Raw genomic sequence first — 13,609 nt, 5'->3', positions numbered from 1 at the left:
AGAGTAATTCTGAAAGGTGGATGACTGTAAAGCCATACCTGCATGGCTTATTAGTTCATTGGTGCGAGGTTGTGGGAACAAGATAAAGAATCCCTTGTTTCCTGTGTGCAAACTAAACATGTAAACCCGCAGTACGGAGCTGTGGAAAATAGCATCCCCATGAAAAGCGATTCATCAAATGCTGCCTTGGTCAAAATGCATTTAATAAAGCTTGGGTGAAATCCTAAACCTGATACTGACACAGTAATAAATAAATAAATACATAAATAAAATAATTAATTGCTCTTGACTTTCAAAGCTGCATGTAACTGCTGACTTTTAGTTTTGTCTCCTTCATCCATTACACTCAGTGAGTGTGAACACTGTCTTCCTATTTATTCCTGTCGCATGCACTAGCTCTTAGAAAAAATCCCTTTTAAACATGTGCATCTACTCTGGCAACATCAAAGAGATCTTTTGGACCACAGGTTGCTTAAAATCTCTTCTGAAAAATTAAGAGCTCATTTTGGTGCTTACAGAGAGCGAGTTGGGGGGAATGACTTGCTGCTGGCCTGCAACGCATTCAGATAAGCTCTCCTCCTTCATTTTCTATCACCAACATCTTGGTAACAAAACTGGCTGGAGGTGTATGACAGTCGTGTAGATACCATATCTAGTGGAGAGCAAATGTGATTAAGATGTTTTTCCAACCGTATTTCACTACATGTGATTATTTTTTGTTGTTTTCTTCTTTTTTTTTTTCCCACCAAAATGTCCCTTCTTTGTGAAAGACTTGCTTACAGTTCTTTGTTTGATTTCCACAGTTTGCAACTTCATGTCTCATGAAAAGTGCCTCAAGAATGTCAAGATACCTTGTTCATGTATTGCTGCCAGCCTTGTAAGGGTGAGTAAGCACACACTGTCATGTCTCTTTCTTGGCACAACGGCACAGATTTATCACTAGCTAATATGGTGTAGTACAATAGTGGCTTGTTAATATTGAAATGCTTAAATCAATCGTGTTAGTCATCACTTAAGCTTTTATGGCTGCTCAGAGAAAAAAATTTACAGTTCCTTTGAAACTTCCCTGATATGGGCAGCTGTAGACAGTCTGTCTTCAAAGAGTGGTTATTTGCATTCTTTAAATATTACTAGACGTTTTTAATTGTCATTACCTGGAAGTCTCACAGTAATGGAATGAGGTGACTGATTGAAATCAGTGCTCTCAGGAAACTATACCATGTATCATACTTGAAGAACTCTGTCTACCACCATTTTTTTTTGCAGTAATTACATTTTACTGGAAAAATGCTAAAGCTTTTTTGAGTAGTGAAGAGGCTGTGTTTGGCTTCTATTGATTACTGATCTTAAGAATTTGCTTTCTTATTGTGTCCAGAGGATAAAGGTGTTGCATTAAAAGTATAGGACTTAAAAACCCCAAAATAAAAAGACAGGGCTTCCAATTGATGGTAAGAGTTCAAATGTATGTATTTTGGTTGTTAATAAAGTATATTCTTTTCAGATGCCCTGTGACCTTTTCTGCCCCATGACTTTAAGTGTAAGAGAGGGATTGATTTTGAAGATAATAATGTGTTACAACTATGGTATTAAGAAGCTAAATTGAGGAGAAAACTGTGTGTTATCCACCTGGGGGGAAGAAAGGGGTGAGAAACTTTCTAGATAAGTAGTTATACACTACAAATACAGTACGGAGCCTTATGCAAAAGTCAAATGAGACATTGCTGCAAACTCAAAATGAGTAAATGGTGAGCATTACAGACCTCACTGACTAAAACCATGTTTATGAGATACTCACTGTGTAGATCTGGGAACCTGCAAGAGGGAACTGTATTTCCTTTTTTGTATTCAAAAAAGCTTTACAGGTTCCTTTACGTCATGGAAGCCTATGTAGGGAATGTTAGGAGAAGGTTTAAAACAGCATGTAACTAGAGTTACAGGAAGCAGACAGAGACATTAGCTGCTCGTTTTTATTTAATGTGCTTTGTCTAGATGCTACTGCTGTTCAGCCTTTGCTACATGCTTCATCTTCCCCACATACTTTCATCTTGGGAGGTGTAATTTAGATTGGGAAAAAGTTGTCTGTTTCACAGAATGTTGCCGGTGAAAGAATAAGAAATATTGCTATTATTCTTACAACCCCCAGTGAAGGGACATGTAGGTGGTGAGAAATGTTATTACTAAGAATTATCATCTCTACTGCTTCAGTATGCTGGCAGTCAATTGTGGCATGGGAAAAGGAATGATGAGTCACAGAGAAGAGGGATCTTTAGGGGCATAGTACATATCTAATTTAGAAGTATTCATTTAGTTCAGAGACAAACTTCTAAACATTTTTGACTTCTTCTTTCGTGAATTTGCTGTGCATATAATTCATTGTTCAAAATAGTACTTGTTGCTTTGCTTTCGCATGTTGAAAATCATGCACTGAAATACATTAATGGTCCTACTTTCACCAGTCATGGGCATCAGTTTGTTTGTCAGGGGTTTGTTTTATTCCCTTGATAACTCCTGTTCTCTACTTGCCCCAACACATATATTTGATCTAATTGTTGTGTACGCATCAAATCCGAATAATCTTACTATGCAGTGGAACTTATGAGCGCTGTTGTCTGCCCTCAAAACTGTTTGCTGTTCAGTGTTGCTGTATTTAGCTGTGAAGTCTTCTGCCTTATCCATGTTAAGTTGTAATGATTATGTTTCAAAAATACAGGATTGTGCTATTCTTTCTAGACAGGCTTGTCATCCTTGACATAGTCATCCACGTTGCATTAATCCTGGTCTTCTGTGGAAGTGAAGTCTGACATATGGGAGATGCTGTTTTGCATGCAAGCTCTGTCGAAGTAAATGTTGAATTTGGCACTTGCTTCAAAAACATAACAGAGCAAAAAATGAATGATGGTCATTTACAGAATGTGTGGAGAGTTTATTTTCTTAATCTCTGGGCTCTTTCAGATAACTTGAATGTATCTTTTTATGAAAAGGTCCAGTGTAGGAGGGATCACAGGTAGGATTTTTTTCTGATACTTCCTTTTAGCATGTTAATATTCTGTGTATTACAGAAATTAGATTTTTTTTAATCCCCTGGATTTCATCTAGAGAAGAGGGCAATCGCTAAAGCTCATCAGACTGTGTGTCACTGAATACTAAGCCAAACTGTCAGAGAATCATTTTCCAGCAGACATTTCATGGAAACTTTCATTCCTGAGAGTAGGGTTTCCTTCCTAGGGTCAAGTAAAGGCCCACAGAGTTGCAAGCATGCCATGACTGCATCCAGTCTCAGATAATTCTTAATGAGTTCACTCTTTAGGCTGCCCTAAGGAGTTTTCCTGCACTATTATTAATCATTCTCAGCTGCACTTGGTGTTCCAGACTGGATCCAGGTCATGATGTTTCAAAATGAAACTTCACGGATCAGTCTTCTGAGCAAGTCTGTGTTTTTATGGCTTGCAAGGGATATGATTTGTTTCACTGCTGAGGTCTCTGCAGCTTGTCCAAGTTTAAACACACTCCTCCCTACATTCCCATAGGTATTTGCCTACTCTGAGGCATGTGTTTAAAAAAAACGTCCAAACAAAAGACAAAATAACAATGAAAACAAGGTCTGCTTGCATGTGAAATGCAAGGTTTTCTTTTCCTTTGTTAGATAGCAATGAGTCACAAATTTTTTGCCTCTTAAATTTGCCATATAAGTGGGGGGTGGTTGTATATAGCTGTACTGTGAACACTAAATATAAATGAGAGTATCATACAAGTAGTTTTAGTGAAGTTGGACATTTGTGATGCTTGTTTTTCCTCAATCTGTTTTTGTGTTGGGCATTGCTGTAATTTTTTCTAAACGTTTCCACTTCAAGAAGGGTTGATAAACTGTTTGCAAAATGTCCCTAAGTGCCTTTGTTCTTAAAGCCAGGTTGTCTGGAGTGGAAACATGCTGGTTTGGGCCATCAGCTTCTTGAGAAGGTTTTTATGCTAAAAATAAGATGTGGCTTTGTGGTTCTGAACTTGGGTAGCTGCTGCTTTTAGAGGTTGTGATACTGAATGAGGTTTTGGAGCTCACAGAGGTCTCTGCTGGGAGCAGCAGGCGTTGTTGCTCCTGTTTGCTGACCTGAGCCTCCCTGTCTGGGTGCTGCATTCGCCTGTGTGCAGTTGGCTGTGTGGGTCAGTTCCTGCGTTTCTCATGATCTGACAGAAAAATTGAAAGCAGAGAGGAAAGGATACGCAGGTTAGGGTAAATACAGACGACATTTCTGATAATCTGTTCTGATTTGGGCAGTTAGTAGACATACAACAGCAGCACCTAATTCTTCTGCAGCTGAAAGGCTTCTGTATTGGGACACAACCTCTCTAATTCTGTTTCTTTTCTCTCCTTACCTCTTTCTCCCTACCCAAGAAACAGTGGGAAGCCCTAACAAAATGGGAGACAGAGATGATCAAAGTTTGGTTACTGCTTCACTTGCCTTGGAATTATAAATTCTCCCAGTCTCATTCAACTGTCAGATGGATTTTTCTGCGGTTGCTTCAGGAGAGTAGAGAGGAAAAAAAAATCAGAACACAATCTTGGAGAATCATTCCTTTATAGTAGTTGCAGGTGTTATGGCTTTTACATGGGGAAAAAGGCTTCAGTGAATGCTTGGTGAACTTTTTCTACTGTTTCTCATTACCCGACTGCTGTAGAAGACATGCTGAAAAGCAGTGTTTGTAAATAAGCTGGTTTCCATATTATTGTTAAGTCTCATCTTCCAATTATTGTATATTTGGTGTGCATCTATCAAAGGACTTTTTGTCCTGCCCCTCTTGTATGTAAGTGCTTTTGCAGGGAGGAAGCCAGGAGTTAGATGTGTAACATGAATTTGAACACAAAAAATGTGTGATTAATACTTTTCCTCTTTTATGCATTATGAAAACCATTTTGGGGGAAAGTTCTTTGTTCTCTTTCTTCTTCCCCTTTTATTTGGCTATTGGCTTTGCTAGTGGTGTGTGGGCTTTTTAACAGGGTGTCTGTCATAGAAATGGCTGGACTCCAGGCTGATCTGATCATACCTGGGAGCTTGCTGGACAGCCCTAGCAGGTAGGTCTGTCCCTAGATTTCAACACTTGACCCACAGCTGCACTGTTTCAGAAGGCAATTGATGTGTGTGTTCTTTCCTTGCATTAACACCAATTAACATTTTGATAACTAATTCCGAATATTGAAATTTCTTTCCTCTGCTGTTGTATGATATGTTGAGATACTGCTTCTCTTTGCATTCACACCCGATTTCAAAACTTCCAAGGGGAATGTGTAATTAAAGTTGCTTTGTAACACTGACTGATACATGGAGCACACAAAGGAAGAACTTCAGTTTGGACACAAAGAGCAATTGACAGGCGTTGCCCATAAAAGGAAAAAGTAGAAATACAGTGCAAAATGCAGAGTATTTGTGTTGCAGAAATAAAGACCTCTCATTAACAAAGCGGAGAGGCTTCAAGCAAACAAAAGGGCACTGTATGATTACCGAGCAGTAAATAATTGAAAAGGTGTTGATACTGGGAATAGTTGAATCACAAAGTTGCTAGCTTTTCTTGGAGAGTGAGTGGTCTGGGCAGAGTAGTCACGGGGTGCTCTCTGATCACCATGTGCACCTCTGTAGAGCATATAGAGCTTTTGTTGTCAGAATGAACCTTAGGAACATTAAATGAGGGGGTATATTTGTGCTGGAAATACTAGAATACACGTGTTACTGTTTCAGAAACACCATCCATTTTAATTTCTACTGGCAAATTCTTTTGGCCTTATATTGAGAGCAGTCCACAAAAGACCTGTGACTAGCGGGGGGGGCGAGGGGGGACGGGGACGGGGACACTTTTTTTCAAGATTCAGGCTAAAATCTTTCCTTTTGCCTCAGCTGGTAGAATAGCAGCTGCAGCTGGGTAAAGAATAGGCATTTGTGTTTTTCCCCTACTGAGGTGTCTGGAAGATTGCAGACAAGTAATACTTGACCTGACCTGAGACAGGTCCGTGAGATGGTTCAGGTGGCAGCTGGGCTGCTCTGTACATTGTGATTGCACCTCATTGGAAAAACACATTAGACTGATGATCTGCTGTTCACCATGTGCTTGACACTCCATGGCATTTCAGGATGAGGAACAATTTTAAAAGTTATTTCCCTTGTTATTCTTCTAAAGTTTGAAGTAATTTGTTGCTGAGGATTCATTTGTTGCTGTTCTTTCTGTGTGATGTGATTGCATGGTCTTGTGCTAAGCACTTGCACAGATTGCACTGAAGGGGTTAGAATCTGTAAGCTTTAGATTTCTATAGAACCAAATCTTACTGCAAGCTGATATGAGCTTTTACAGAAATGTGTAACACTAATGCTTTGGATTTCTTAACAGATGGCAGGAAACAAAATAGAGACTAGGAACATCTTGTACATCAGTACAAGGTCATGCTGGAGCTTATGCCAGAGTGTTAACATTATACTTTCTGTTGATGGACTTCTGATCGATACTAAATGTCATTTAATGGTATTACTAGCAGAAATTTTCTGTATCTTTCTCTGGAAATCAATTTTTGTGGTTTGCATAAAGTAGTTTAAGGAATTGAATTGGAAAAGAAGTTTTTAACTCATCAATTATTAACTTTCTCTCGTTAAGTCCCCTTGTGTGTCTGTAGCTTGCTGTACTTATACAGGTGGATATAAATTAAAGAATAATAGATAACATTTCATATTCTGACATGCTGATTTGCCGGCTTTCCAAGCCTAAGAGTTTTGATTTGTTTATATATTGGGTGCTTGGAACTTGTTCAAAAGAAATGTAGTGAACTGCTCGGAAAAATAGCCTGTGATTGATGAGCTCATTATGTTGTACTTGCTCTTTTCCATTTCCTCTTCCATGTTACTCCAATCCCATTTCCCACCAGGCTCTGCAGCAGTTTTGTACCTGTAATTTCTAAAGCAAGTTAGAAGGACTGCTCATAATTAACAAAGCTTCTTTCGCTTGCTCCCAAAAGTAAGAAGTTGAAGGAATGGATTTTTTTTTTTTTGCCACATCCAGTGTTTCAATCAGTATGTTGTTCTTTTATCTTTGGCACTGACTTGAGTCTTTAGAAGATTGTCACCAGGGTTTGAATAAGTGCAGAATTTAGACTTGGTCTCTTTCCCTTGAGTCTTCTAGATAAGTATGGTCAGACCATGGATAAGTTTGTCTCTGATCAAAGTCCTGTTTTGCAGTCTTTTACAGATTAAACACTGCTTTACACAAAACTCTGCTTTTATCTATGGAGTGCCCTTTTTCTTCAGCAGAACTTCTCTTGCTTACTAAACACTATGACAATAATGAAAAGCCTGCACTTCTATGCCAGTTGTAAGATAAAACAGCCAGACTCAAGGTCAGGGAGAGAAAAGGTCTCTGTATTTCGAACACCAGTTGTTGAAGGGATTGCAAGTCCATGCTGGGTGTCCAAAGCATGTTATTGAGCACTCCAGAGCTAAAGAAAGTCTCTCTTGATTAATCTATTGATTAAACTTCCAACAGTCTTCTTTTCCCCTCATGTTATATCTGGAAAACCTGTATCTTGCTTATTTCATTGAACATACTCAAAGTACAGGATTATTTAGCGTAAATGTGCCTGTGCTTTCAGAGGCAGAAATGTGAGTGGGAACTAGAATTTTATAACTGAAAGGGACATTTTAGGTCCTTGAATTCTGTGTTGCCAGTATGTGTCAGATTTGCCGCTAGTGGTTCACAGGAAAACCCTAATCTAAAAGGAAAAATTTCAGATCCTTCTCAATAACCTCAGAGGACTGTTTACTCATGGATCTAGGAGGAAAAGAAGGTGTCTCTAACTATGTGTACCTTACATCACTATTTCCTAATCTTTTTCTGGGAATGATTAATTTAATTTCATGCTTAAATAAACCAAGTTTTAGCCTTCACAAGTTTTTGGTTGCTTGGTTGGTTGATTTTTTTGTGATGCAAGAAACAGAAGATAAATCTGATATGTTTGTCCAAAGGGCTTGTGAGATACAAAATGTGAAATTCGAAAGATTAAAAAAGTTATTAGCCTTAATCACAGCATAATTTTATGGAAGTTATTTGGATTCTGGCATTTTAAAGATGCAGTTATGCTTCTTCCTTCTAATGTGGATGTCAGTCTTGACAGAGCTGTGCATCTTTTAGGAAGAGTGGTCTCTAGAACAAGTATAAAGCTCAAATGTATTTCTCCTTAATTTTTCTTCTTTCCTCCATTGTTGCCTTTTGCCTCCACCTTAAAATGTTACCATAGCTTCCAGTCTTTGGTATTAATCAAGAAAACACCTATCTTTTTAGGATAAGGAAAGAGCATACAAGAAATAAACTTGCCGAAACTGTTGGTACAGCTCTTACCAAGGGGATATTGAAACACATGTTTTTCAACATAGAGTCAGCAGGAACAGCAGTACAGATGTAGTTTGGAGCTGAACCTCTTTACCATCCAGCCAGTTGGTAGGGTTATATTTGTGGAATAGGTGAAAAACATGTGGAGCATACTGGACTGTGGCAGCATCATGCTTTTAGAAACTGTCTTGAACGTGTCTTTAGGGCATGTTGTCTGACGGTGTATATATACAGCTGTTACTGTTTAATGGTCCTTGATTCATTTAAGAATACTTGAGAGAGGAACTGAGGTTCCAGGTACGTTGCATGGCACTGAACCCAAAGGAAACCTTTGCATTCACAGTACTGTGAATCATCAGGAAGCTGACTAGCACTTAAAAATATATACATCATGTATATGTGTATATCTTTAAAAAAAAATAGGTATTTAAAATATTTGTTCTAAGGCTTACTTGAGTTCACATTGTATATGCTATCCTATCCTGTATGATAAAGCAGTTTCTATGAGCTATAACTGCCATTTGGAAAGCTGCAGCTGATAATGTTTCATATGTTCTTCCTTGGCAGGTTCCAGTTGCACACTGTTTTGGGCCTCCAGGACATTACAAAAGAAAGTTTTGCACTGTGTGCAGAAAGTCACTAGAGTCACCTGCTTTTCGATGTGAAGGTAACTTAAAAAACCGTACTTGCATAGCCATCTGTATGTTATCCAGTAGCACAGGCTTTTCTTACAGTGCATATCTTGAGTCTGCAGGTACATATGTGCCAATAATGCCTCTACTGTGTTTGAGAGATTTTCATATTGTGTTATCCACTCATTGACAGTGCAAGTGTGTATTTTAAGTTAAGGCACCACAGGTCTCTCTTGATGGTGTGCTATGAGTCCATGCCTGAGATGTGCAAAGAATGAGAAGCTATTAGGACAAAATAAAGACTTACTCTGTTGAAGTAATTTTTTTTTCTATTTCCAGTGGAAGCGTTTGTTACAGAGAGCTACCAGGTATTCATGTACCTAAAACCTTCCCGTTTCTACAAAAGAATAGGAATATAACTTGAATATAACTTCTCTCCATGTCACTAGTCTCAGATGTCTGTTGTTTGTAATGGGGATAAGGTGCATTAGGTGTAAAGATATTTGAAAATATTATTTGTCAAAATAGTACTGTTTAGAGTGTTCTGACATACATTCCGGGGGGGGGGGTGGAAAAAGGAAAAGAAAAAAGAAGAACAACAACAATGATTAAAGAAATCACCCAAACACTATGATTTTAGGATCCATTAATTTAAAATATATGTTGGCACAAACACTTCACTGATTTTGATGTGAGGCAGCTCCTTAATTCTTCGTTGACTCTCTTGTACTAAATTTCTAGTAGCACTTGTTCTGTTGATGTTGTAACATTCAATAGAATTTAGTATTTTAAATAAACGTTACCGGCAAACTGTTTAAAAAAAAAAAAAAAAAGTGAAGGAGTCTACTGAGAGAAGAACCAATTCAGAACTGCTTTCAGAATTGCAGTTGTGCTAAAGATAATGTCTTATTTGATGCAGTTGCCTAGGTGAATGTGTAGGGTAAATGTTTCTCTCATCAGAGTATTTGGACTTAAAATGGTGCAGTGTTTTTGCTTCTGTTTTTATCTGGTGAGTTGCATTACGAATCTAAAATTTATTTCACTGACTGATTGGAATCTGTCATTTAATACAGTTACTGTGTGAATTGGCTGCTTTGGTGGGATGGTCAAAGAGCTACAGATACCACTTTCCAGTGACTTGTCTTAATAAGTTTCAGAACTCTGTGTGGCATGAAGTAAACATTAAAAAAAAAAAAAAAGAAAAGAAAAATTTTCACTAGCTACATCTTCTTAATTCTTGAAAATGGCCTTAGTTTAATGGTCTATTTTAGTTAAAGCTTTCTAAATTTTGCCTTCTTGTTCTTACTATATTAGTTATATTTTATCATCTTTGTACCCATTGTATACCATTCTGTTCTCAGAAATGAGCATACATGCATAGTAACACCTGGTGATATAAATACATACGCTTCAATGGCAAAAAATGTAATATTTGTAATCTAAACTGTGCTAAAGATTATTAGTTGCTTTGGATCGCTGTTTTTGCTGTAGAATTCACAAGTAACAATTGAATCTGAACTCAGGATGTTGAATGTTCCTCTTCCTTTTCTTTCCAAGAAGGATGGGGGTGGGGGAAGAAAAAGAAAAAGAGAAAAGAACAGACTAACCCAAGCATTTTTAGTGCTAGATCTTTTTTAGAACTTTCTTTTTAAGCATCAGCCAGAAGCAGAAAATTATTTGTGAACTTTTACTTAATGGATAGATTTTTGTATTTTGAGGAGTGCATTTAACATTTTAAAGGCTGTGCTGCCAAGTTATATATCTGAAATAAACCAACTTTTTTGGCAATTAGAAAGGAATTCACAACACTTTCCCTATTAACTTGAACAGAAAACCTTAATTCTTTTGTGAGTTAAAGAACTGCATAGATTATGGAAAGGCTGATAAAGATTAAACTGTTTTGAAGGCACTCTGATTTGGATTGATCTTCACATGTCAACAACTTTATCTTTCCTGAGAGAGGGATAGCTATCTTAAGGGTATAACTCCTGTGACACTCCTGCCGTTCACATGCACACATTTTCTTTCTAATTATGATTTGGGGTACATGTTAGTTAGCAGCAGGGGGGTAAGGGAAAGAAAAGAAAAGCTGAGGGGGCAGGAAAACCTTCTGTATTCTTACACAGTATGGCAAAGGGCAGCGTGTGTTTGTGTTAGCAGAAATGATTAAAAAAACAGTATTTTTGGTAATTTCTTGAAAGTATAATTTGGTCTGCAGAAACTTTCACTGTTATTGAGGGTATGACTCAAAGCATCTTAATTGCCTAGTAGCTGAATCTACAAAACTGTAAAATATTCCTGTTTTATCTATGAGTATGGTTTGGGGAGAAGTATGAGCTGAGGACAGACCTTGCCACAGCTCATGTAAGATTCTTGAGCTTGGTAAAGATCCACCATATGGGGAACTGTACATGAACATCTGTGGTTGAGAGAGCAAGCCCTTAGGACAGTCTGTGCTTTGATGTGGTGGTAGATCATGTTTTTCTGCATAATTAGAATTAAGACAGTGTTAGTGCGGTCACTTTTTCTAGAGCTTGGAGAGTGATTTCAAAACGAGTTATTATGCTCTAGGTGATTTTATACTGTTTTCAGGATGCTTTCGGGTAGCATGGATAACATTCATGATTAGCACCTTCCAATCTTCAGGTTAAAGTCTTCAGATTATTGTGACATCCTTGGAGCAATAACCTGTTTAAACAGAACAGGAAAAAAAAATAGTTGGAGAATCTGACTCCCGCCTCTTACTTTAATGTATTTGACCAAAAATCAGATGCCTTTCCAGAGTACTTGTCTATGCAAAGTTTTTAAAAAGCAGCTAGAGATGGATCTATTTCATACATCTGTCTGAGTTTCTTAGAGAACTTCCCTAACTATTTCAGTAATGAAGCTGAGTGTTGAGATCTTTTAGTTGTATTTTTGTTGATGTCTGATATTTCAAGTCAGTTTTTAAGAAATGAAGGTACTTTATCCAAAATAAATAAATAAACAACACAAAATGCTCTACAGTCTTCACTGAAACTTCTTCCAGGTAAAGTATCTCGCAGGTAGACAATGTGAAGCTTACTTAGGAGAATGCTCTGAAAAAAATGATAATTTTCCTTTTCCTGACCATGATGTGGTAATTTACAGTGTGCAACAATAGCTCAGACAAGTCTGAGTTCGTGAAGAACATTATCGTGCGCTCAAGGCTTGATGTTTGGATACAGAAGGGAAACTTTCTTCTGTTAATGCTTCTAATATTCAATTATTTGGTTTTGATTCAATCAAAGTAGACTTCAGAAGTGATAATATTAGAGTAGGCAGCTGTTCCCATGAAGTGGTGAGACAAAGCTGTAATAAGCTAAACAGTTGTTACAAATTTAGCTTACTGTACTGCAGGAAATACGGCAGGTAGTTATGAGCAAAATTAGCTCAGCCTTTCCTCGAATTTGCTGCATTAGTTTAACACAAAGGAAATTGAGCAACACACAAGGTTGTGCTGATAAACTTTTATTGTCTGTGTTTGCTGAACAAAAAAGAGCATGAAGGGAAGAAAATGCCATGCAGAAAGGTAATGGAGGAAGTACTGGAGGAAGGGAGAGAGCGAGGAGCAGCAGAAACCAAGGGATTTGGACTTAAAGAAGTTTTCTTGTTTTCATCTTTTAGTTTGTGAGCTACACGTCCACACAGATTGTATCCTGTTTGCTTGTAGTGACTGCCGGCAGTGTCACCAGGACGGGCACCAGGACCAGGTAAGTGTGAGCACATCTGCAGCAGAAAGCGGTCACACATTTTCAGTGTGAAAACATGGGCTAGAGGCAGGGGGGAAGACCTTTTTCTAATCTTTTTCTTTCTTTTTTTTTTTTTTTTCCACATGCTGACAATTATCAAAGCACTTTTGCTGCGGCTGTATAGAAAAAGACGTTTTGTGGCTGTAGAATGTATTGCAGATAGTGAGATGAACTTAAATTCTGATAAACATCTCTATTTTTGAGGTTTATAGAAGTCTTGCTGAGAAGTCTGTGCAATGTATACAACATACTAATTAAAAAGAAAAAACAAAATCCATCATCTTTCTAAACACTTGCATTGCAGAAGCTGATACAGATTTTTTTTTTTGAGCTGTTGGATGCAGTGCATCCCTGGTGAACACTGTCACATCCCTTAGACTTCCTACAGTCTGTCTGAGGCAAGACTTCGCAGGTTCTCAGTGTAAAATATATGGGTAATACTGATCTTTCATGATTTTTTTTTTAAAGAATAATTGGTTTTGGTGGACTCCAAAGACGAAGCATTATGTACTAAATTTTTGGGCCATTCGATAAGGTCTTCTTGTGAGATGTAGGATTGTTCAGGGTTTTATTTTTATTAAGAAAATAGTTAATGCCCTGGTCTGTGTTGCTGTTTTCTCAGAGCTGTTTGAATTGCTCATTTTAAAGTTAGGTTGAAGATACTTCTGTACCTGTTGTCTGGTGTAATGCTAAGTTGTGATGTGTTCTACCAGGATACTTACCATCACCACTGGAGGGAGGGAAACCTTCCTTCAGGTGCTCGTTGCGAAGTTTGCAAAAAAACCTGTGGCTCTTCTGAGGTGCTGTCTGGCATGAGATGTGAATGGTGTGGCATTCTGGTATGTTGTGCTG

At 37.9% G+C, this 13,609-nt stretch overlaps 1 protein-coding gene across 2 annotated transcripts in view; it reads left to right on the top strand.

Annotated features, from left to right (window-relative positions):
* Positions 1-13,609, top strand: part of DGKQ (diacylglycerol kinase theta) — a 93,135-nt gene that overhangs the window by 23,274 nt on the left and 56,252 nt on the right. Inside the window, exons 2-5 of one of the 2 annotated variants that reach the window (XM_083816207.1) lie at positions 804-883; positions 8,923-9,022; positions 12,633-12,718; positions 13,471-13,596. In XM_083816207.1, coding sequence (XP_083672333.1) covers positions 804-883; positions 8,923-9,022; positions 12,633-12,718; positions 13,471-13,596 — 392 coding nt within the window. The remainder of the gene's footprint in view (positions 1-803; positions 884-8,922; positions 9,023-12,632; positions 12,719-13,470; positions 13,597-13,609) is intronic. The other variant, XM_083816208.1, reaches the window with a different exon arrangement.

Source organism: Anser anser, assembly GCF_964211835.1.
Source record: "Anser anser genome assembly, chromosome: Z".
NCBI classification, from domain to species: domain Eukaryota; kingdom Metazoa; phylum Chordata; class Aves; order Anseriformes; family Anatidae; genus Anser; species Anser anser.
Note: the sequence above shows the minus strand (reverse complement) of the source record. Positions and strands in the feature narration are given on the sequence as shown.